We start from the raw sequence: 25,662 nt of genomic DNA on the forward strand, positions 1-25,662 counted from the left end.
AAAAATGATAAACAAAAGAAAGTGTTTTGCAATTCACCTCATACAAGTACTGTAGTGCAATCTCTTGATCGTGAAAGCATAACTTACAAACATAGTTTCTTTGTTACATAACTGCACTCAGAAACAAAACAATGTAAAACTTTAGAACAGTGGTTCTCAAACTTTTGTACTGGTGACCCCTTTCACATAGCAGGCCTCTGAGTGTGACTCCCCTTATAAATTAAAAACACTTTAAATATATTTAACACCATTATAAATGCTGGAGGCAAAGCGGGGTCTGGGGCTGACAGCTCGTGATCCCCCATGTAATAACTTTGTGACTTCCCGAGGGGCTGAGATCCCCAGTTTGAGAACCCCTGCTTTAGAGCCTACAAGTCCACTCAGTCCTACTTCTTGTTCAGCATATTGCTAAGACAAACAAGTTTGTTTACATTTAGCGGAGGTACTGCTGTCTGCTTCTTATTTACGTCACCAGAAAATGAGAACAGGCATTTGCATGGCACTTTTGTAGCCAGTATTGTGAGGTATTTATGTGCCAGATATGCTAAACGTTCGTATGCCCCTTCATGCTCCGACCACCATTCCAGAGGATATACTTACATGCTGATGATGCTCATTTAAAAAAATGTGTTAATTACATTTGTGACTGAACTCCTTGGGGGAGAATTCTCTCTCTCCTGTTCTGTTTTACTGGCATTCTGCCATATATTTCATGTTATAGCAGTCTCGGATGATGACCCAGCACATGATCATTTTAAGAACACTTTTACAGCAGATTTAACAAAATGTAAAGAAGGTACCAATGTGAGATTTCTAAAAATAGCTACAGCACTTGACCCAAGGTTTAAGCATCTGAAGTGCTGTCCCAAATCTGAGAGGGACGAGGTGTGGAGCATGCTTTAAGAAGTCTTAAAAGAGCAACACTCCAGTGTGGAAACTACAGAACTCAAACCACTAAAAAAGATATCAACCTTCTGCTGGTGGCATCTGACTCAGATGACAAAAGTGAACATGCATTGGATTGTTATCGAGCAGAACTCATCCTCAGCATGGATGCATGTCCTCTGGAATGGTGGTTGAAGCATGAAGGGACATATGACTTTTTAGTGCATCTGGCACATAAATATCTTGCTACACCAGCTACAACAGTGCCATGTGAATGCCTGTTCGCACTTTCTTGTGACATTGTAAACAAGAAGTGGGCAGCATTATCGCTTGCAAATTGTAAACCAACTTGTTTGTCTGAGTGACTAACTGACAACTCTACATTTGTAAGTTGAACTTTCACAATAAAGAGATTGCACTACAGTACTTGCAGTATGGAAATTGGAAAAAAAATTTTTTTACAGTGAAAATATATCTGTAATCAAAAATAAATATAAAGTGATCACTGTACACTTTGTGTTCTGTGTTGTAATTGAAATCAATATATTAGAAAACATCAAAAAATATTTAAATAAGTGGTATTCTATGATTGTTTAACAGCGTGATTAATCAAGATTAATTTTTTAGTCACTTGACAGCCCTACTTAGAAGAAATCAAGAAGTATGGGAAATCTCATGAATCTATGCTTAAACATTTGCATACACATTTGAACCTTTATATGCTTATCCGTACCTTTTCAGGTTTGAATATCATCGCTGATGGTGGAAGGGAATTGAATACTGTTCTGGTCATAACTGAGGGCTTGTCTTCATGGTGAGATACTGAGTGGCAAACCAGGGTGTGAATCTACAGTACTCTAGGTCGCTGCATAGTAATGTCCCACATGGACACTGCTACAGCACACTGAAAGTCATGGAGTGAGGCTTAGCAGACTACTACTTGAAAATACCTACGCTAAGTCATTCACTGTGTTGTAACAGTGTCCACGTGGGACGTTACTGCGTGGCAAGCTGGGGTGCTGTAGATTGATACCCTCGCTTGCTGAGCAGTAATTTACCAAGCCCACAGTTTGCTTTTAAGCAAAGGGTGTGTGTGGGGTAGGGGAAGGGGCATGCACATGCCCTCACTCATAATGTGTTATAATGATGAAAGATCGAGGAACAGTGAGAAATGTATTACTGTTAAAGTAGTTATTTTAGACTTGTATTATGGTCTCAATCCAGCAAAGGATTTAAGCACACTTTTAACTTTAAATGCGCGAGGAGTCCCATTAAAATGGGACGATTCATGTACTTAATGTTTAGGAGAATTTTCAGTTCTTTCTTGGAATGGGCCTAAATTGGGGATAATGTTCTGTTGGAGAGACATGGAAGTATGGGTTATAGTGTAATCACTGGAAGTATGATGTTCACTGCATTTTTTTTTTAACTTTATCAGGCATCTTCAAGAGCCTTTCTTTTTTACTGCTTAGCTCTATTGGCTGCCTGATCCAGATCTGACCTGTATGTCTTATCTCCTATGACTAGTAGTGGTGCTCTGGTGCTTAGCATCAGGAAACTCCAACTCCGAGCTCCAGGGAATTAAAGTGTAAGCTCATTAAACTGATAGCTTAGACTAGAGTGATGACTACCTCTATTCAAATGGAAATCCTGTGTGTGTTAATGTACAATAGATGCTTACTTATTATGTTTGTTTTGTTTTTCCACCAGATTGGCGCTTATTTTAGCAGCATATTAGCAGAAAAGCTAAAACTTAATACTTTCCAGGACACAGGAAAGAAGAAACCACAAGTAAATGCCAAAGATAATTATTGGCTGGTTACTGCTCGCTCTCAGAGTGCAATTCACAACTGGTTCACAGATTTAGCAGGAAATAAACCACTGACTATTTTAGCAAAAAAGGTATAAACATTTTCACTCCCTTTTTTTTAAGGTTACTTGGATTTTACAGAGTTGGAGTATTTATATAATACTTTATTTATGTTTATATTAACCAATGCATATTTCTGCATTTATTATTAAAAAGTGACCTGATCTCATTCTGTTCACAAAGCAGGGCTTTCTATAAATCATTGTGCAGTAAGGGTGTAGATGGACATGGACTCCTCTATATACATCAAAGGAGGGAAATGCTTTTTTCTCTGTCCTGAGATGTACAGTAATGGGAAAATTAGCATACTTTATAATTGGGGTCCCCACTGAAATCAATATGATTTTGCCACTGACTTCAGCAGGAGCAGGAGGATGCTTTGAAATGTTTATTCTTGTCTTTATACCATCTTATTTAAAAGAAAAGAGGCTAGATTCCCAAACACCATCTACACTGTGAAGTTCTTTGTGCAAGCTGCCTTATTTCTCTTTGGCTATAGTTAACCTTGGGTAACCAGGTTCTCTGTGTATACACTTTATTTAGATGTTTTCTGTCTCAATGCAAGAATTCTGCTCTACCAAAATTTCTCAGAACAAAGTAGGAAAGTGTTGGAGGTTGATGCAATATTGAGAGAAACACCTTGCTTTTTACTCCAATCCTCTTGAATGCCCTTTACATTGACACCCATACGTCCTTACTATCTCTTGTAAATTCTTTTCCTTTCACCATTCTTATGCCTAAGATCTTGCTCGGGTTTGATAACAGCATGCTTCCAACAGCTCAAGGATGGGGGAAGACATCTTGCTTCTTTTCAGGTTTCTTTCAAACAGCATGATGTGTCTTAAAAAAAAATGAGTGTGAAACTAGGAAAAAATTCTATCAAACTGATCAGTTAGGAATATTGAGACAATCAAGACAAATGTCAGTCTGGCAATGGAAATCTTAGACTGTGCTTGAGATGGAAACTGGAACCAAAACAACTAAATTGGTGTCATTAGTTATTTTGGTGTAAATCTGTCTGTGACAATCTTATTCTGGAATAAAAGTGCCCTATGAATTTAAGCGACAGAGTCCTGTGGCACCTTATAGACTCAGGTGCAATAGACTTCGTCAGATGAAGTGGGTATTCATCCACGAAAGCTTATGCTCCAATACGTCTGTCAGTCTATATGGTGCCACAGGACTGTTGCTTTTTACAGATCCAGACTAACACGGCTACCCCTCTGATACTATGAATTTAAGTTGCATTGAAATATGGTACTCTTATTCCACAATAAGATTATGCACAGAGATACCTGAACAGATATAAATAAAGCTGTGAGTTACACCAAGTTTGGTTCTGGTTTCTTTGTTTACAAGGCCCACAACTAAAATGAGTGAGTGCTTTATAATAAGAGCTATACTCATTGTCAACCAATTAGGTTTGTTTCTTAACTTCCAAAAATGTTAATCTCAGAAGTGGTGATACTGAAAGGATCCTTTAGACTATATTCTTGCTTCTTAGTAAGTGGCCAGGACACTTAAATGTCTGAATAGCTGGGATAATTGACCTGCCAATAACACCACAAAGGGATGCTAACATTGTCATGTGTCTAGTAACACAGAGTGGACCAACCACTGTTGCTGAACACCTGTAAGATACTGTGTGAAAAAATTCTACCAGTCAATGTCAAAGATCATAAAAGCAGCCATTATTATACCAGGGTCTGCAAGCTGAGCTTTCATGCTTTACTCCATAGTATGAGTTGTTTTCCTTCTTAGATATTGCTTCAAAATGCATTACAAAATTATTCCACATACATGCAAAAAGTTAGATGATCTCCTGAGTTTATGGATTAACATAAAATTCCTTCTGAAGTGTATTTTAGAATTAAATAGTCAAGGTCTATAGAAACCCAAGCTGGTTTCCTTACAACTTGTTATATTGGATTTGCTATAGTATTTATTTTCTGTTTCATTCCAGGTTCCTATTCTCAGTAAAAAGGAGGATGTCTTTGCTTATTTAGCAAAATTTTCTGTGCCACTACTGCGAGCAGCATGGCTGATCAAGATGACATGTGCCTACTATGCTGCTGTTTCTGAAGCTAAAATTAAAAAACGTCAGGCTACTGATCCAAATATTGGTAAATGAACAAGAATTCTAATGTCTAACTGCACTGTAATAATTGAATGGAACTGTTCCTTTTGTTCAATGTTCTGGTGTTGCTAGGAAAGTATGTAGCAAAGAATCATTTATTAGTAGAAGTCTTATTTTTTTTTTCCCATTAGGATTTCTATTCCCCTGGCTCGCACTCCTCCCCAAATCGTCAAATAATACAAAGCGCTATAAGATATAAAATATTGCCCCATACAATTACCTCTCCACCTGTCAAATCAAATCCCAAATCTCTAATCACTTTATTGAAAAGAATATACTGTATCTTAATCATCAGCTGCTGACATTCATCCCAGTGTAGAAAGCTCACCTAGGGGTCTATGGCCATTCAAGTTCCTCTTATTATGAAGTTAAAGGCTTAAATGGCCAGAGGTCCTTGTATGCTAGGATGAATGTCATCCTGGAGTGAATTGAATTGTTACTTTGAAAAACCTGAAATGAAATTTGAAAGTTTATATTTTAGGCATAATTATATTTAAACGATTGTGGGAGCACTTTTCATTTCACCAGTGGGGGTTGAATGCTACCTTCTGGCACCAACCAGAAGTACTGGGCCAAGTACTGAATGTACCATGTATGTGAACATGAAAATCTAAAGGGCTTTCAAGAACAGTGACAATGGCATGCTCTTTCAAGAGAAATGGGGAATTTATGTCTTCCTGCTGAACTCCAACTTGAAAACCTATTTGCAGACTGTTCAAGGCTGGAGAGTTTACATTTCATGTCAGATTTTGTGTGTGTCCACTCAGGGTTGGCTGCCTGATCCAGATCTGACCTGTATGTCTTTCTCAGTGTTGTCAGAATAGCTTAGTGTGAGCTCTCTGGGGCAGGGACTGTCTTCTCCCTTCCTTGTGTGTACAGTGCCTACCAGAATGGTGCTGCTGATTGTGGTTCCTAGGCACTACCAGAACATACATCATAATTGGAACAAACCTGCTCCTGGGGGAAATAGCCATATATCAGATCAGAAAAATGGCATAAGTCATTAGCATGGTCCATCTCGTTCCCCCGCTACCCATGTTCTATTTTCTCTGGGCCCAGCCCACTATTCCCACTGCGGATCTCGCTCTTCTGTACTCTAGCACTATGTCCCTTACCTAAATCCTCCCTCTCTAGCTTCTTCCTGCCACTCTTCCTTGTTTGCGGGTTTGTACTAATTCATTCTTTGTATTATGATAACATCTAGAAACCCCAGTCAAGAATCAGGGCTGTATTGTGCTAGGCACTGTGCCTGCCAAATGACAAAGAGACAGTCCCAACCCCAGGCTATGTATGAGACAGGACAAAATACAGTAGAACCTCAGAGTTACAAACACCAGAATTATGAACTAACTGGTCAACCAAACATCTCATTTGGAACTGGAAGTACATAATCAGGCAGCAGCAGAAACGAAAAAGAAGGGAGGGGGAGAGCAGATACAGTACAGTACTGTAAACGACTTAAAAAAATAAAATAAAGGGAAAGTTTAAAAAAAAAAAGATTTGACAAGATAAGGGAACAGTTTCAGTGTTTCTTTCATTTAAATTAAGATGGTTTAAAGCAGCATTTTTCTTCTGCATAGTAAAGTTTCAAAGCTGTATTAAGTCAATGTTCAGGTGTAAACTTTTGAAAGAACAACCATAACATTTTGTTCAGAGTGACAAACAACCTCCATTCCCAAGGTGTTCATAACTCTGAGGTTCTACTGTAAGTGGGTGAAAAATTCAAAATGGGTATCTGGATGAGATAATATGTGAGCAGAGGTGTGGGTTGTGGTTTTTTTTTTTTTTAAGCAGATAAAGAGAGGATTTGATAGATACCAAGTCAAGTTGTTAACCTCCAGGGTTTAAGGAAAGCATTTTTTAATTTAATATTTAAAGTTTAATATTGAAAGTACTTTTAAACAGTTGTTAAACATAGCTGAAGTACATCTCTGCTGCTGAGTGCACCTGGTAAACCCTCTTTCTGTTTTAAGTCAAATGTCATTTAAATTGGCAGCTAGAACTGTGCCTTAGAATACAGCATCAAAGGGACTAAAATAAATAAAAAATATTTAGCCAATTTGGAAGTTGGAGAGTATGCAGATTGTTAGGGATAAAATAATATATGTACTTGGAATTAATGATTCCCTTCCCCCGCCCTTTATTTGTAATGTAAACCACGAAGTTAAAGCAAAAGCCCTTTGTTTTTCACCATCATACTGCAACACTTCCGTGTCCCTGCTATGAGCACCTGTAGGGTGTCTGGCTGTCATATCTTGCTGGTATTTCATGCAAACATTTTTTCAGTTACTATTTGTGGGTTTTCAGCCCCTCAACTTTGCTTTGACTAACACATTTTAAGCTAGACAAGCATGTTTTTCATCCTTTAGCAAAAATCTTAGACAACTTAGCCCTCATATGGGGATGTACAGAAATAAGTATCTGACCCAACTTTTCAAAAACTCTGAATGTCTTTGTATTTTGGAAGTTTTAAAACAGTAGTAGATGGAACCAAGGAAACCTATGGTAGTGCTGCATGGTGCTAGCATTGTTAATACTAGATGTGCTATTTTATTTTCCAGCCTGCATAACCTGGGGCTTCAGATTCAGAGTCAAACCAGGAAGGAGGCAAACTGAGGGTGTCTGCGTATACAGTATTATTTTTTGGAAATACTGCTGCTCATGGCAAATTCATTAGTTTATAATCAATTGACTCTTGTTAATCAACTTGATTATGAAATGGACATTGCATTTTAAAAATACATTAAAAGAACATTAAGATTGCAAAATCCAGCAGTCAGAAGTTAGGAAATGCCAGATCTGAGGTTAACCATGCAACATTAATTTAGCTTTTTAGTGCATATGCATTATGATACAGTCTTTAAGTACATGATCACAGGGTCACAGGCTGATGATTTAGACACTCAAAAACATTTGATCTAAGATATTAATGTTTGTGGTTTTGCCCTAGGTTTTGGCCTAAAGTAAATTACAAATTTTTTTTGTCATTGGACAAATGCGAGGGGTGTCTAGATTAGTATTTTAAAACATGTTAATTGGCAATTGGCTAATTTGAGTTAGAACAGGAACAAAAACTCTAGTCTGCCTACTTTTATTCATGCTACTAAAGAAGTCAGGCAAAGCGATATGAAACATAGAAACTAGAATTGTTTCCTATAACTGAAATATTTATAATTTTTTTCTGTAAAACATGTGGCATATACCAAATACATGGCATTTTGATATGCTATAAAGATTTTCATAGTGATTTTTTGGGATAATCTGTATAACTCACTCTTGGCTTTGACAATCTCTTACTAATACATCCATGCTAAACTTATGCTGATCAAACTTTTGTACCACACAAATATGTTGTTTTGGTGTCTTCTACAAGTGTGCTCTGAGAAACGTTCAGGACAAAAATGTATCCTTGCCCTCAGTACACATCACAAATCATCAAGAGAAGTAATTTCTGACTCTACAAGAGCTGGTCTTGTGTCTCAAGAGATGAAAGGCTTGTACATTAACCCACTGTGCCAGCCAGTGAGGCACAAGTAAATGTGGATTTACTGGCGAGATGAGTTTTCAGGTTGCATTTATATCTTATTAGATAGAAATTGGGTCTTTGGAGGATAGTCTACTGAGGGATCATAAATATTTGAGTTTAAAATAATTATAATGAGAGTATTCTGCAAGCCCACAGTTTCCTCTGAGAACCTTCATTTTATGTCTGTCTTTGGAAATAGGGCTGATTATCAGCTTGCCATATTCTGAGCACAGCTAGACAGGGGTAGGTACAAAGGAGCAGTGTGCAACCACCCCAACCCCAATCCTGAGGCTAGTTCTGAATCAGTTGGATTTTCAGTGTAGATTAGAGAAGCTTCAGGGCTGTTCTAAACAAGGTTTGGGTGGAAACATCATTTAGGGATGAATTTATTAAAGGGGAAACTGTATGCTAGTAAAGAGGGTAGGAAATAAATGGGTAAACTACAGATAGAAGCTAGTGAAGAACAGTCAATTGTAAAAGAGTCCCATTTAAACATAACGCATGAAGGCAAGTAACTAAATATTGACAAAATTGTATAAGTGCATATGTACAAATGCTAGAAGTCTAAATACTAAGATGGTGAACTAGAGAGCTTGGCATGAAATGAGGATATTGATATAATAGGCATCATGGAAACTGAATGGAACACAGTAATATCAAGGTACAAAATATATAGGAATGACAGTGTAGGCCCTGCTGGTGGGGGAGTGGCACTATATGTGAAAGAAAGTATGGAGTCAAATAACAGTACCATAGAATCTCTATGGATAAAAATTCCATGTTTGAACAATAAGAGAAAAGCAGTAGGACTGATCACCTGACCAGGATGGTGATTGTGAAATGCTCAGGGGGATTAGAGAGGCTACAGAAGCAGACAATGCAAAAATAATGGGGGATTGCAGCTATTCTTATATTGATTGGATATAAGACCTCAGAAAGGGATGCAGAAATGAAATTTCTAGACACATTTAAATGATTCCTTCTTGGAGCATCTAATCCTGGAACTCACAAGGGGAGAGGCAGTTCTTGACTTAGGCCTAAGTGGAGCACAGGATCTGGTCCGAAAGAGGGTAAAACTGAACCGCTTGGTAATAGCGACCCTAGTGTAATTAAAATTATGTCTTTGTAGGGGAAAAATACCAAAGAAACCCACCACAGTAGCATTTAGCTTTGAAAACGGGAACTATACAAAAATGAGGAGGCTAGTTAAATGGAGATTAAAAGGAATAGTCATAAGGGTGAAATGCCTGCAAACTGTACAGAGGCTATTTAAATAGAGGCTCAAACAAAATATATATCCCAAGTAAAAAAAAAAAAAGCCACTCTTGCTAAACAGCAGAGTAAAAGAGGCAGAGGTAAAAAGTCATCCTTTAAAAATTGGAAATCAACTACTAATGATGAAAATAGAAAGAGGCATAAACTCTGGCAAATCAAGTGTAAAATATAAGGCAGACCAAGAAAGGATTTGAAGAGCAACTAGCAAAAGACACACAAACTAACAGCATTTTTTAAAAGTACATCAGAGCAGGAAGCCTGCCAAATGGTCACTGGGGCCACTGAACAATCAAGGTATTGAATCAGTGCCCAGGGAAGGCAAGACCATTGTGGCGAAGCTACGTGAATTCTTTGCATTGGTTTTGACTGCAAAGGATATGGGTGAGATCCCCACACCTATATAGATCCCATGCCAACATAGCGTGTTTGTACTTTCAGAAAACCTTTCACAAGGTTCCTCACCCAAATGCTCTTAAGCAGAGTAAAGAGTCATTGGATAATAGGGAAAGTCCTCTCATGGATCAGTAACTGGTCAAAAGATAGGAAACAGAGGGTAGGAATAAATGGTCAGTTTTCACAATGGAGAGAGATAAATAGCAGGGTCCCCCAAGGAGCTGTACTGGGACCAGTAATGTTCAGGATATTCATAACTTTCTCTCCACTGTTAAGATCATTTAAGTCCAAAGCTGACTGAAGAGTTACAAAGGGATGTCACTAAAATGGGTGACTGGGCGGTAAAATGGCAGATGAAATTTGGTGTTAAATGCAAGGTAATGTACCTTGGAAAGAATAATTCAAGTTCTACGTACGAATGGATGATATCTAAATTAGCTGTTCACTCCAAGATCTCTCTTTTTTGAGTAATATCTTGGATAGTTCTCTGAAAACATCTGCTCAATGTACAGCGGCAGTCAAAAAGGTGAACAGAGTATTAGGAACCATTGGGAAAGGGATAGATAATAAGACAGAAAATATCAGAAGGTCGCTATATAAATGCATGGTACGCCCACACTTTGAATACTGCGTGCAGTTCTGGTCGTCCCATCTCAAAAAAGATATATTAGAATTAGAAAAAATGCAGAGAAGGGGAACAAATATGATTAGGGGTATGGAACAACTTCCATATGAGGAAAGATTTAAAAAAAAACAAACTGGGTCTGTTCATCTTAGAAAAGAGATGACCAAGGGGAAATATGATAGAGGTCTATAAAATTGTGAATGGTATGGAGACAATGAAAAGGGTAGTGTTGTTTACCCCTTTGGGAAACATAAGAACTAGGGCAGGGGGTCTCAAACTGGGGGTCGGGACCCCTCAGAGGGCCACGAGATTATTATATGGGGGGTTGTGAGCTGTCAGCCTCCACCCTAAACCCTGCTTTGCCTCCAGCATTTATAATGGTGTTAAATATTTAAAAACACTTTTTTATATATTTATAAGTGGGGGTTGCACTCAGAGGCTTGCTATGTGAAAAGGGTTACCAGTACAAAAGTTTGAAAACCACTGAACTAGGGGCACTTGATGACATTAACAGGCAGCTGGTTTAAAACAAACAAAAGGAAGTACACAGTCACACAACATAGTAAACCTGTAGAACTTATTGCCATGGGATGTTGTGAAGGCCAAAAGTATAACTGGTTCGAAAAAATTAGGTAGGTCCATTGATAGACAAGATGGTTGGGGACGTAACCCCATGCGCCAAGTGTCTCTAAACTTTCAACTTCCAGAAGCAGGGACTGGATGACAGGGAATGGATCACTTGAAATTGCCCTCTTCTGTTCTTTCCCTTGGAAGCAGCTGACCCTGGCCACTGTCAGAGACCTCATACTGGGCTAGATGGAACATTGATCTGAGTGGTATGGCCATTCTTACATTCTTATGCTAGCTGCCAAGGGGCTGTTCTGGTGTCTGGACATCATCGGGGCATATGGATACTGTGTTGGAGCCCTCTCTTTCAAGGGCTGGGATGGATTTACCTACAGTCTCTCTTCCACTGGAGGGATTCACAACTAGCAGATTTAAGTCTGCCTTCTACCCAGGGGCGGCTCTAGAAAATAGGCTGCCCCAAGCAGCGCGGTGTGCTGCGCCGCCCTTCCTCGGTCCCGCGGCGGGTCCCCTCTTCCCGCGGCTCCGGTTGAGCTCCCGCGGCAGGTCCACCGGAGCCCCGGGACGAGCGGACCTCCCGCGGGCACGGCTGCGGACGGTTCGCGGGTCCGGCGGCTCCGCTTGAGCTGCCGCAGTCATGCCTGCGGGAGGTCCAGCCGAGCCGCGGGACGAGCGCCCCCTCCGCAGTCATGCCTGCGGCAGGTCCGCTCGTCCGCGGCTCCGGTGGACCTCCCGCAGGCATGACTGCGGCAGGTCCACCGGCCCAGCCTGCCGCCCCCTAGATTTGGCCGCCCTAGGCAACAGCTTGGTTTGCTGGTGCCTAGAGCCGCCCCTGCTTCTACCAGGAAAAAAGGCACAAAGCAGGCATAATGGGTCCAGTTATTTCTCTTTTGGTTAGCATTTTAAAAATGCAAATCCTAGATGCCTGTCACTGTGGGGGAAGGATGGGACCTGATAGGATTATCAGCTGGCATAGGCAGGCTGATGATACAAATAACATAATGGGAAATTTGTTTTTCCTCAATCACTGTGTTTTCTTGGAGGCCACCGCACTCACTCCTGCCTTTCCCCACATCCTTCCTTAAGGGCTTAGGTGCTGCTAGCTGTTCCTACTCGCTCCCTTTAGGGCCCAACTTTGCTGTTTATAAACCCAATTTGGCTGCTTTTTCTTTCCACTTGGCTAATTGAATTTGCATGGCATAATGGCAGTATATTTATAGAACATCCCATATTGTGCCTCTTAACGTAAAACATGGCAACCAGCTTAATTCAGTGGAGAAGTGGCTGGAGGAGAGAGCAGGCTGTAGCAAGGAGGAGAGGTGGTGCACCTCGGGACAGCACAGACCTCACTGGATCCAACAGCAGCAAGGAATATGGTAAGCGCAGGGAGTCTAACTGCCTGGGTCTGTATGGAACCTAGGGCAAAACCCAGTTCTGCAAGAACCATTGAGAACATTTGCTGGTGGATTGTCTCTTTCCCCTTCTCCCCCCCCCCAAATAAATTTGGTAACCCTAATCAGGTCTTTTAAGGAGTATACTTGAATTTTGGCAGCCTATTTGCTGCCCTATTTCTCAGTGCTTCTCAATTTCATATATATCTGCTCTTTTCAAAAGCGTAGAGAACCCTGTCTTTCAGCTTGTTTTTCTTTCTGTTGAAAGAATTTAACTGTATTTTTTTGTTTACTTGTATGCTGGTAACATGTTGCATTAGATCTAGGACGTGGGGAGAAAGAGGCAGCCAAGCAGGATGCAATTGTTCATCTGCAATTTTTCCAAATCTGAAACCGCTCATGTGCCACACCCGTGAAGAGTGTTTTCTGGGTGTGGGGTGTTGGAGAGCATTTTGCACTGTAGCATAGATACGCCTTGATCTGTCCCACCAAATCTTGTAGCTTATTCTGTCTGGGAGTGTGGCCAGGCCATAATATGGGCCAACACTAATTCATCCACTGAAGTTATTCCAAGACCACTTCTTCCGCTTCTTATATGCCACTCCACAAAGTAAACTGCAGTGTGCATAGAGCATTCTGGAAATACGAAGGAGAAAGTGGTGCTTTTGTCATTCAAACAAATCAAGCAAGAAAGTGCAAAACATGGGCTCAATCATAAAGCCCTTAAATTATGTAAGTTGTTGCCCTGAAATGACTTACGAGCTGTAGGATTTATTTTTGTAATGACTGTTATTTGAATGTTTCTGTCATTAGAAAGGATTGTGTCATAGGACATGACACATGCTGAATGTATAAATGAACTGGGAAACACAAACGAACAAAACAGCGACCTAACATGAAAACACACCAAACAAAATAAAATCATATTTGCAAAAATCTGCAAACTTGAACTGACTTGTTATAAATACCATATTTTTGTGTAGGATCCCCTGTCCTCCCCTCCTGTGCACAGTGGGATGTTAGTTCCTTGAAAGTGAATAGAAAATCCCTTTTAATTAAAAGGGCAGAAAAAAGAGAGGGCACTCTTAAAATCCCGAATCATTAGTTAGATCTCATTAGACTAAAAAGGATAGTTTTTTTTTTCAAAACATTGCATGTTTCATGCTGTAAGAAAAGCAAATCTGTCTATAGGCAAGGAAGTGTACTTTCAAGCTGCTGGACAAGTAAGGCCCTACAGAGGCTGCACAGTTCAGTTAAAGGTACAGAAAGATTGGAAGGACAGGATACAGATGCCTCAGTGTAGATGCTAAGCACGGGGTGAGGGGATAGGAATTTTTGAGTTCTCATCCCAACTCTTTCACTTACTGTCTGGATGACCTTGTAAAGTCATTTAATCCCCCGTGACTCTTTCTCCATGTGTAAAACTTGGGTAAAGATACTATTACTTCATTATTGAAGTGCCCAGAGTGCATGCAACACAGCATAAAATGTGATCCATGCCTGAGAAATTTACAATCTGAAAAGACATATGATGCATGCTAGAAATCCCAGGAGAGGGGTTATTTGAGCATATATATTTGTTAATTTAATTTGGAGATGACATTTGTACTATTGTGGTCTGGGTTTGAAAGGAGCAAGATGCCCGGCATACCGGGAATAGGCTGTGGGGTCAGCAAGGGAGAAAGCATGAAGATGAGAGGAGATGGGGAGAGAAATGAAGTAGGATTCATGAGCAAAGGTGATGGTGGTAATAACTGAGAACAGCCAGGCAGAGGTGGTTTGAGCAGGAATAGAATGTAAGGAGGGCAGTTGAATTTGGGTGGGAATAGGTGAGAGGAGGTCTGTGGTGGGATTGAGTGTGAGGTGATATTGACCAAGTGGTGGTAGTTGCATTCTAAATGGAGTGGGGGAGATCAATACAGGAGTGGTGGAGGGCAGAAAGATGACGCTTGAAGGATTCAGGAGGATAATCAATGCATGGACAAGCACTTTAGCCGTAGGCACAAGAGTGGAAATTTGGAGATATTGGAAAAGAATGAGTAGGGTTTGGTAACTACCTGGATATTGGGGAATAGGAATGAAGAGGAACTGGGGGAGGAAAAAAAAAAAAGGTTGTGAGCTTGGCTGAAAGGAAGGGCGGGCAGTTGCAATGGAAAAAGAAAAAGAGGAAGTAGTGCCTAAGAAGAAAGAAATTAGGAGTTCTTTCTGTCATACGTGGCAGGGGGGTTGTGAAGATTGCTTAATGTTTGTGCTGTGATTTGAGATACAGATTACAGTAGAAGTGGTAAATAGTTACAGCACTACTAGTTCTAGGTAAAAACGTCTTCATACTGCAGGTATTAAGAGGATCTCACTTTCTGTGAGACGCACAGACTTTAATCAAACTCCAAAGATAAAGTTAGAGAAACTTCCAACATTAGAAAATAGGAAAATTAAGTCATCCAAGCAGATTTAACTCTGTCCTCATCCCTGCTAGCCTTCTGTTGTTTCCACTACCGCATCTAGATTTTTGGAGAATGTTTCTTTGTCAGGACTTTTAAGAGGTTTTTGCGGCTTGTGGCAGTTTGGCTTTTTCACAAAGTGAATTGTCATGGCAGTCTGAAAAAAGCCATCTTTAAATCTGAACACTTTTTTTTTTTAAATTGTTTGACAGTGTTGTAAGGTTAATTTAGGATTGGATAATTTGTGACTATATAATACTATTGCACCCGTTACTATGAATGTATTTTGACTGCATATTAGTAGCAGCAAACTCCTAAGGCAGTGGTCCCCAACCTTTTTGGCTGGCGGGCGCCAGCTGAAGGACCACTGCGGCGGTGGAGCACCCGCCGAAATGCTGCTGAATTTCGGCGGCATTTCGGCGGCAACACCTCTCGATGACGCCGCTTGTCAGTGACAAGCGGCATCAGCGAGAGGCATCCCCGCCAAAATGCTGCTGAAATTCGGCGGCATTTTGGCAGTGCTCTCCCGGGGGCCAGGAACATTGAATTAGGTTCAGGCCTCCATGTTCTGTTCTCATTTCCTTAAGTCAGGCAGAGGAGCCCTCTCCTATCACTCCCTGATATTTGACTTGGCTGGTCTGGGGTCCGTGCCTCTTGTCTGTGACTGACAAAAAGTGCTTTTTAGTGGGATAAATGTCTGCCTTTTTTTCTCCCTTCCCTCTCTGCTGCTCCGTTCCCCCCTTTTCTCTACAGAAGAAGCTCATCTCCATGTCTGTGAAGCAGATCTGCAACTTTTTGGGGGACTGACCCACCTTACTTATGGCTACCTCTAACTCCCAGTTTCACCCTTATCACTTTTTGTGTGGCAGAATCTCTTCTCTTTCGCCCAACCATTGGGGGTTGGGTATGCATTGCAACAGGGTCTTTCCTACCCCTCATGACCCTTCCAGCTGCTGGGTGCAGTATTGGGTCCTCTGCTGCCTTTCCCCAGGCCATGGAGTGTAGGGCAAGGGCTTGCTGAACCAGGCCCTTTTTCTCCTCCATGTAGGGAAAAGGACTGGGGATCTCGTGGGGTGTTTGCAGTAGGATCCTCTTCTTACCTTGTAGACGTGATAGAAGAGGATCCCTAGATGTGAGTTCACATCACCTTCCTTTTCTCCTCTTCCTCCAGTGACAGTCGCTTATATCACAACAGCAGGGGGGCAGAAGGCAGTGTCAACTCCTGATGGGGTCTGCTGCTCACCCAGCAGTCATGGATGGAGGAGTGGGAGCAGGCCTCTTTCCCTTCCCCCCCCCACCCAAGTTCGTTCTTAACATAGAAACATTTGGGGAAGAAGAGTTTCTAGGTCCTGTTCCTCAACCCTGTGACCAGTGCTGCCTTGCTTCTCTTTTGCTTTTTTCTACTCCTTTCCTGTCACACTCTCTCTCCTCTCCTTCCCCAACCTGTTGTTAGTTTGTATAGAACTTAGTGTCCTAGGCACTTACTCACTCACCTGTCTCCCATCTCCTGCTTTTGCTATTCCACTCCAGCCTCTGACCACCTTTATCCTCTTACCTCTACTCCATACAGTTTTAGGGATAGACCCTAGGAGGAGTTATAGTATTAACCGCTAGAAATAAGTGTATTGCTTCCCTAATCACAGTGAATAGGTCTGCTAATGATCTTCGCTGAGACAGCACATAGAATCATAGAATATCAGGGTTGGAAGGGACCTCAGGAGGTCATCTAGTCCAACCCCCTGCTCAAAGCAGGACCAATCCCCAGACAGATTTTTGCCCCAGATCCCTAAATGGCCCCCTCAAGGATTGAATTCACAACCCTGGGTTTAGCAGACCAATGCTCAAACCACTGAGCTATCCCTCCCCCCCATCATGCTATCCCAGGGAGATAAAAAAAAAATGACACTGGATTAGGTTTGAGTACCAAAGGCATATCTTCTCAGCCTGGAATGGATATTGGTAATGCTGCATTTAAACCAAAGAATTCTCTCAAACTATCTTTTTAAAAATAAATAAATAAATACATTGAGTCTTCTGAGCAAAAGCAATGGTCCAGATCCTCAGTTGGTTTGACTTGTGGCATAGCTTCAGTTTACACCAGCTGAGGCAGTATTTGTGAAGAAAATGTTGTTCTGCTTACTGGAAGGGGAGAGCCAGTGGTATGTCAGAGGGAAAAATAGGTGGGTGGATACTTCTGGTTTCAGTTCTATCTTTGGTCAGTTCCATGATGAAGGAGGCACTTGGTTATCAGAATGAAACGAGATGATAGGACTATCCTAAGGCTGATGCACTTAGTTTTTGGTTCAGTTTTACATTAGTGTTCCAACACAGATTTCATTCTGAATGTGCCAAATGGGTGCTAAAGGTTACGTTATGCATACAAGTTTGCTATTTTGCAAAGGTTATTTAGAGCTTTCTGAGAATAATTATACAGTACATCACTGATTAGTTTTTGGCAGTCTTCAAAATGTTTCAGGTCTGTGCCTTAAGTAATGAAAATGATTCATTCTCCATGGTTTCTAACTCAGTGGCACTGAGGTACTAGTAATAAATTGCTTTGGGAAAATTATCCTTTCATGGTGTGACATTGAAAAGAAGTGTGAAATGGTGGATTTGCAATAGTTTTTAGAAAATTGAGTGAGTGTTTGGAAGCAAATATTTACTAAACATTTTTATATGGTTGTTTTATGCTTAAACAACACTGAAAATTACTACACATTTTTGTACCAAGCCACTAGCTTTGGAGAGAAAACCCTTCCAATAGATACTGATGGTAGAAATTCAGGGAAAAAGATTCAAAGATGAGCAAGCTAGCATAAAGCCTGAGGATCAAATACTGATCACAATGAAAACTTTAGCCTTTCATATGGGGAGTCCCTGTAGCTTTGATAGTAAACAGGTTTAGACCGTCAAAGCAGTGCTTTTATGCATTCATACAAGAATGTGCTATTCTCAAATATGCTGCATGCTGATTAAACATAACTCTGTAACATATTTGTCTCTTGCGGGACATTAAAAATATCTCTAGTAAATTCAGCTGTACTGTTAAGAGGATGGAAAAGAGGAATTCTAAGGTAGGTAATCCTTCACCTAAATTATCACCCCACATTAATTTAGGGTTTGTCTGGTCAGAGTTAGTGTGCAGCAAGCTGTGATGTGAATCTATAGCACATTAGCATGCGCGTATCAACTGTCTATGTAGACCCTGCTACCACCCACTCCTTCATTTATACTAATTTTAAGAAAAGTTCCACCATATTTTGTGTATTGCTCTCAGACTGGGTCCATATTTCTGAGACTATCTGAATAAGAATGACAGAAATGCAGCAATCGTATCATTATTGCAGAATTTCACAAAGCCTTTTACTATATTGTTCACTTCACTCTAAACTTTAGAACGAAAGACTCAATGTGGTAAATGGTGGTGGATTAATTAACTTTGTTTAGCATTATTCTGCGTATGGCAAGATCAAAGCTTGTGATGTTGGTGGTAGTTTGTATTCACAGAAATCCTGTACATGTGCATAGATGATAAATGCTTAATTGTGTCCTGTGAGGTGTGCAAGTCAGACAAAGGACAGAATCTGCAAGATGAGAGGGGTGTTTGGCTTTTGGAAGGCAAGACGTCAGAAGACTTTACAAATATTAATGTAAGGTTCAACAAATGGCCCACTTCAGTGAAAATGTTAGTTCAGACAAGAGCAACTGCCACCAGGAAGACCCAAGGTTTGGGTGTAATGAGCTAGAAGGAAAGATTTAGGGCCAAATGTTCAGTTTGGAGTGCCTCAAAATAGGCATTTAAATTCATGTTCAGACACGTTTTACGTGTCTATGTTGAGGTATCTGCATTTCGAAGGAGGAAAAAAAGGTCATGTTGGGGTAGAAATCTGAGGCATAGCCTTTTAAAAGGAGTGCTACAAAGATGAGATGGAGAAATTGTTCTCCATAGCTATCAGCTGTAAGGTTAGAAATAATGGCTATTTTCTGAAGCAAGAAAAGGTATAGTTAATAGAAGAAGCTGTTTTGGTAAACTCAACAGAGCAGTGGGACATACCACAAAAAGGAATAAAAATATTATTAGTAGAAATCTGAGTCATATTTTGAGTAGCCAAAAGTGCTGAGATTAAAGTAATGGGAAACTCACTCTTTTGGTTAGCAAAATTCCAGTGGGCTAAAACTGGAGGGTTTGGGTCACACCCTAAAAGTTTGCTTGGAATATTGAGTTTGCCATCGAGGCTTGACCACGCCCCTGACTACAGGGTGTGGCAAGAAGCTCTGCTACCTCTGTTTTCTATCTCCCACAAATCCTTGGGAAAGAGCTCCCAGGGAGTGGGATACCTGCCTTACTCCCGCTCCCCAATTCAGTAGCTTCCCGCCCATTCAGTAATGTGAAACTGGAAATTCTCCTTCCTACTTTTTTTTTTTAAAAAGCCGTTTACTTCATTTGGGGATCTGAAGAAGAATGAATAATCCAGGTCAGGGAAATTGCATTCAAACCTCTGTGTAAAGCACTAGCAGACATTTGATCCTATACAAATATTGCAGGATACATTGTACAAGTAAAGAATATATTTTTTTTAATCCTTAAAGGTTTTTATATAATCAAACCTGTATTTTGTGACTTAAGCTACTTGAGGGTGAACTTTGAAGTGTATTCAGTGAAGTTGGTGGTGGCTCAAGGTTTTAATAGCCATCTCTGTCCTGTGTATGAAGGAGGAGCACAATATTATTTGTTATGTATTGCTCTCTCTTGTGTGTAGACTCGTGGCCTGACACTTGCTATAGCTTCTTCTGAAGTCAGTTTTGAAATTCAGCACAGCCATCCTTTAGCTCAGTCACTATTGGCTCTGACCATCTGGTAAGGGAACATCTTATCAGGTTTAGGCCCAGGTAGTAAGGTTGTATGTAAGAAAGTGCCAAAAGATTCTCTCACGTATGGTCAGGTGGAGTTGTGGCCATTTTCAGATTTACATGGTAATCTTCTCTGGCAGCAGACTGGATTGGTCTATGGGTTATTTTTCCCTTTCTCCGAGCACCTTGCAGGGCTCACGTGGTAAGACAGCTGTTATACCTAGAAGTCGGAGCTAAGGACAGATGACACATCTTTATGTGCTCATGATGCCCTTAACAGGAATCATTTTGAGATAATGAGAATTGTGCCTGGGAGACCTGTGGTTCTCAAGTGGTTGTGCACCAAGAGACTGTGAGCGGTCTGTATGTGTACAGTGAACAGAGACTGCGAGGACTGGGCGCCCCGAATAACTGTTGGTTAATTTTGATTTAAGGTTTTGGACAGAGGCCTTTTAAATGTGAGATCTAGAGTTTTATTGGCAGTTCTGACAAGTGGCATAAGGAATGTGTCACTAGCTTTTTGAGATACAGAATGAATTGAAGTTGACCTTTTTATGCTTTGAGGTTGCCAAAGGTGACCTAGTTGGTGGATTTCTGCCCCTATGATTTTGATATACTTTGATGTACTAATTTTCCCTGCCCCCACTAAAGCATCTTGAACTGTAGACTCACTGGTTGGATGAGGCTAAGAGAAGCACTAATGCTTGCTGTTAATGTCATGACTATGTGACGAGCAATGCAAGATGACTCAAATCTGTGATTGCATCTTTGTCAGCCTGACTTGAGAACCTTCAAAGAAGTTTTGTCTTCATACATTTGACACTGCAGTGGCCAGTCTGTTGACCTAATAAACTGTTCTAAGAAGGGTACGTTCTAGAGAAAAACTAAAATCAGAGTTGTTATACATCAATTTCAAAGCATTATAAGAAGAACAGTTTTTTATTTCCAATAATTCTGGCTGGTGTAAAATCCTATTTAGTTTTATTTGTTATAATTTTGTGTGTGGAAAAAGTAAGACTCCACATTGAAGTAATTAATTGTAGTATATTAATTCGTACACTTCTATGCAAGGTTGCTTTGTGATTGAATATTGAGCCTTGATGGAGCAGATGGGTGATTCCCTAAAGTCATACCTGATATTTGTACCTCTAAATTACAGGTGGACACATTCGTTAACGCTAGTATGCTAGTTACATACTTCCAGGTATGTACACTTTGAAAACAAAGCACAGGAGATGCGCACACACACAACCTACTAGTTCAGAATCATGTTATACAGACTGTTGCTGCTTAGTGTTTTGTAAAGGTATTTTGACTATAGAGGTAATTGAAAAGTTGTGTTTTTACTATGAAGAATCAAATACGACATCACATGAAAAGAAAGATAAGTCAATTTTTAACTGTAAACTTATTTCATAGAATGGACTCAAATCTCAACCAGATACCTTCGAGAGCAGCTGGCAAAGATTGCAGAATTTTATCATTTGTCCTCAAACCAAGGCAATGGCTCGGTTGCTATGCCTCAAGAGGTGGAACAAGCCCTGAAGCAGTGGGAATATAATGAAAAGTTGGCATTTTATCTGTTCCAGGTAACCTTGTAAAAAGTGCCTTTTGGGGAATGACTGTATTAGGTAGAGTCCAATTTTAAAATGCACTTTGTTTGCTCTTTCATAATTTGCAATTAGCAGCTTACAATTTGTGCATGTTTTGTTAAAATTTGCTAGGTATGATATTGTTTTAAGTTTTCTCTGTATTAGATTTGAGGTTAAATGCATTCAGATTTAGAGACAAACTTTCAACTGTTTTTTAATTGTGGGTGCCTGGTTTAGGACATCTGGAGTAGGGCTTCTAAGGACAATTTTTTTGGTGGCCTCAGAGTGTGGCCACCAGCAAGAGTTGGTGGCTGCTCTCACACTTTTCACTACAATACTTAATTAGCTTTAGGAAAAACAAATAAATATGCACATATACACGTCCAACTCATTGTAATTTATTTATTGCTAGTTAGTAAGTCTGTTGTGAAAGGTGATATTACGAAAATACAAGTATTGCTTTTCACAGCAGACTTACTCAGCCCTGGCAAGTTTGGGGACAAATTAAGGCCTGGATTGAGGGTTGGGAAGGTAGCAGAGGCCAGGGGCAATGAGGTTTGGTGAGTTGGGGGCTGGGGGTGGCAGCGAGGGGCTGGAGCCTGAGGTCCCGCGGCCAGAGCTGAGGTCTGCTGCCGCACAGCTGGAGCCCAAAGCCCCGCTGCCAGAGCCTGCCAATCCACCACCCAGGGGCTGAAGGCCAAAGTCTGAGCCGCACGCCCCTAGGAAGTTCGGGAACTCACTGACTCCCTACTCCTCCCGCATTGTGCTCCCGGAGTCTCCGAGGGGGGCAGAGCACAACCGCTGCTGGTGGCCCCAGCAATCAACACCAAGGCGGGGTATTCAGGAGCAGCAGGGAGGGGGAGGGGGCCACTATTTTGTCACCCCTCCCCAACCCCCGGAGGCTGTGGCTGCAAGAAAAGCCCCTAGTGGCTGCATTTGAGAAACGCTGATCTAGGGCCTGGTTTCTCAGAGATTCCGTGGTTCTTTTACTGGAGTTGTGGGTGCTCAGTACAGCTGAGGATCATGTACTACTAGGTCTCTGAGGCTGTACACCAAAAATGGAGGCATCCAAAATAGAAATCCTTTTTGAAAATCTGGGTCTCCTTTACCATGCCTCTGGTGTATGCACAGTTATTGTTACTTTGACAAAGCTGCAACTTTCTTGTCTTACCACTGATTAATTTTGCATGAAGTGGATTTAGACCTTTTAATTTAGAAAGAAATGCACATTATCAAACTTCCCATTTTCAGTCACTGAAACAGATAATGAGCAAATTAATATCTTCATTCAGGTGCAACTTGCTGATAGCAAACTTGTAGCTTCATATTTGGTAATGAAAGAGCTGTTTGTTCATAATAGGATAGTGTAATTCAGCTCAACTGTAATTTGAGGTTTTGTGTGTGTGTGTGTGGGGGGGGGCGCATAGGGGAGCAGAGGGTGCTCCTTCCATAAGCCTAGTTTTCTGACCAAATTGTATGAATGAAGCACAAAGAGGTCAGATAGTATGTGTTGGACAGTGGCTTGAGCAGGGTTAAAGCTCAAGATTCTCTGAGCCCTTAGTTGATTAGTCACTTCCTCAGCCCATTAGACCCTGTGGCTTCCATAAATGCATTTTCAGCATGTATTTGATTCCAGTGCTTGTCCATACATATTCCATTCTTGGTACACATGCACCCAGTGCATTCGAGTTTGGGTTCTTTTGGCCAGCAGTGTCTGTTGAGGGCTGTACCTATGGCCTGAGTGTCCTCGTGCCTCCAACCAAGGGCATGCGGGAGGGGTGACCCCAGCTGCTCCTCAGTTCCTTCTCACTGCCTGTGGCTGAGAGTCAGATTTGCAGTGTCTGAGCTTTGTTGCTCACTGTGCAGCCCCACTCCCCACCCATCCCTTTCCAGGGACCCCTTTTCAGGATAGCACGCTACATCAGGAGGTGCAGTCACTGCCATATCTCAGAATAGTGGAAGAAGAACCTCAAGAGCCTGGGGAGGGCTTTTACCCTCATTACTTTCTGAATCCCAGAAAGCAAGAGGGCTGGCACCTTTTTCAGGACCTGGAACAACTGAACACGTTAATGTACATGTTCAGGTTGGTAACTATAATTTTGGTAATTCCAACTCTAGATCCATGCGACTGTATATAGCTTTCACTTCCAAGATAGTGATTCACCTTGCCTGTAGAAGGTATCTGAGATGACAAGTGGGCAGTTCCCACTACCAGGACAGTGTTCTACCATTTTGCCAATTGACAGCATGAGGGGTATTCACAAAATGCCTGGCAATAGTGGGGACTTACCTCAGGAAACAAGGAGTTCAGATTTATCTGTGTTTAGATGATTGGCTCATTTGCAAAAGTTGCATTGACAGGTTTCACACTCCATACTACAGACTGCAACTTTTCATCCTTTAGATCATAGAATCATAGAAAATTAGGGACCTCAGGAGGTCATCTAGTCCAACCCCTTGCTCAAGGCAGGACCAAAACCAACTAAATCATCCCAGCCAGGGCTTTGTCAAGCCGGGCCTTAAAAACCTCTAAGGATGGAGATTCCGCCACCTCCCTAGGTAATCCATTCCAGTGCTTCACCACCCTCCTAGTGAAATAGTGTTTCCTAATATCCAACCCAGACCTCCCCCACTGCAACTTGAGACTGTTGCTTCTTGTTCTGTCATCTGCCACCACTGAGAACTGCTGAGCTCCATCCTTTTTGGAACTCCCCTTCAGGTAGTTGAAGGCTGCTACCAAATCCCTCCTCACTCTTCTCTTCTTCTGCAGACTAAACAAGCTCAGTTCCCTCAGCCTCTCCTCATAAGTCATGTGCCCCAGCCCCCTGATCATTTTTGTTGCCCTCCGCTGGACTCTCTCCGATTTGTCCACATCCTTTCTGTAGTGGGGTCCCCAAAACTGGACGCAATACTCCAGATGTGGCCTTACCAGTGCTGAATAGAGGGGAATAATCACTTCCCTCGATCTGCTGACAATGCTCCTACTAATGCAGCCCAATATGCTGTTAGTCTTCTTGGCAACAAGGACACACTGCTGACTCATATCCAGCTTCTGATCCACTGTAACCCCTAGGTCCTTTTCTGCAGAATTGCTGCTTAGCCAGTCAGTCCCCAATCTGTAGCGGTGCATGGGATTCTTCCATCCTAAGTGCAGGACTCTGCACTTTTCCTTGTTGAAACTCATCAGATTTCGTTTGGCTCAATCCTCCAATTTGTCTAGGTCATGCTATCCCTACCCGCCAGCATATCTACCTCTCCCCCCGGCTTAGTGTCATCTGCGAACTTGCTGAGGGTGCAATTCGTCCCATCATCCAGATCATTAATAAAGATGATTGAACAAAACTTGCCCCAGGGGCATTCCGATTGATACCGTCTGCCAACTAGACATCGAGCCGTTGATCACTATCAGTTGAACCTGACAATCTAGCCAGCTTTCTATCCACCTTATAGTCCGTTCATCCAATCCATACTTCTTTAACTTGCTGGCAAGAATACTGTGGGAGACCGTATCAGAAGCTTTGCTAAAGTCAAGATATATCACATCCACCGTTTTCCCCATATCTACAGAGCCAGTTATCTCCTCATAGAAGGCAATCAGGTGGTCAGGCATGACTTGCCCGTGGTGAATCCATGTTGACTATTCCTGATCATCTTCCTCTCCTTCAGCCCCAGCACCGACCCCTGAGGTACTCCACTTGATACCGGCTACTAGATCTACTAGGGTTGCCAACTTTCTATTTGCACAAAACCGAACACCTTTGCCCTGCCACTGTCCCGCCCCTCCTTTGAGGCCCTGCCCATTCTGAGGCCCCATCCCCACTCACTCCATTCCCCCCTCCCTCTGATGCTTGCTCTCTCCACCCTCACTTGCTCATTTTCACTGGGCTGGCTCAGGCGGTTGGAGTGCAGGAGGGGGTAAGGGCTCTGGCTGGGGGTGCAGGCTCTGCGGTGGGGCTGGGGATGAGGGGGCTGGGGTGCAGGAGGATGCTCCAGGCTGGGACCAAGAGGGTAGGAGAGGGATCATGGCTTAGGCAGGGGATTGGACGCGGGAGAGGGTCAGGGGCACAGGCTTCGGGTGGCGCTTACCTGAG

The 25,662-nt window shown here is 41.7% G+C and overlaps 1 protein-coding gene across 3 annotated transcripts in view; it reads left to right on the forward strand.

The window, feature by feature from the left end:
- MED12L (mediator complex subunit 12L) overlaps nt 1-25,662 on the forward strand; it is a 300,960-nt gene that overhangs the window by 24,059 nt on the left and 251,239 nt on the right. For all 3 annotated transcript variants that reach the window (XM_045029734.1, XM_045029735.1, XM_045029736.1), the window contains exons 3-5: nt 2,596-2,787; nt 4,719-4,878; nt 21,399-21,568. In XM_045029734.1, coding sequence (XP_044885669.1) covers nt 2,596-2,787; nt 4,719-4,878; nt 21,399-21,568 — 522 coding nt within the window. The remainder of the gene's footprint in view (nt 1-2,595; nt 2,788-4,718; nt 4,879-21,398; nt 21,569-25,662) is intronic.

This window comes from Mauremys mutica, chromosome 9, assembly GCF_020497125.1.
Source record: "Mauremys mutica isolate MM-2020 ecotype Southern chromosome 9, ASM2049712v1, whole genome shotgun sequence".
Taxonomy (NCBI): Eukaryota; Metazoa; Chordata; order Testudines; family Geoemydidae; genus Mauremys; species Mauremys mutica.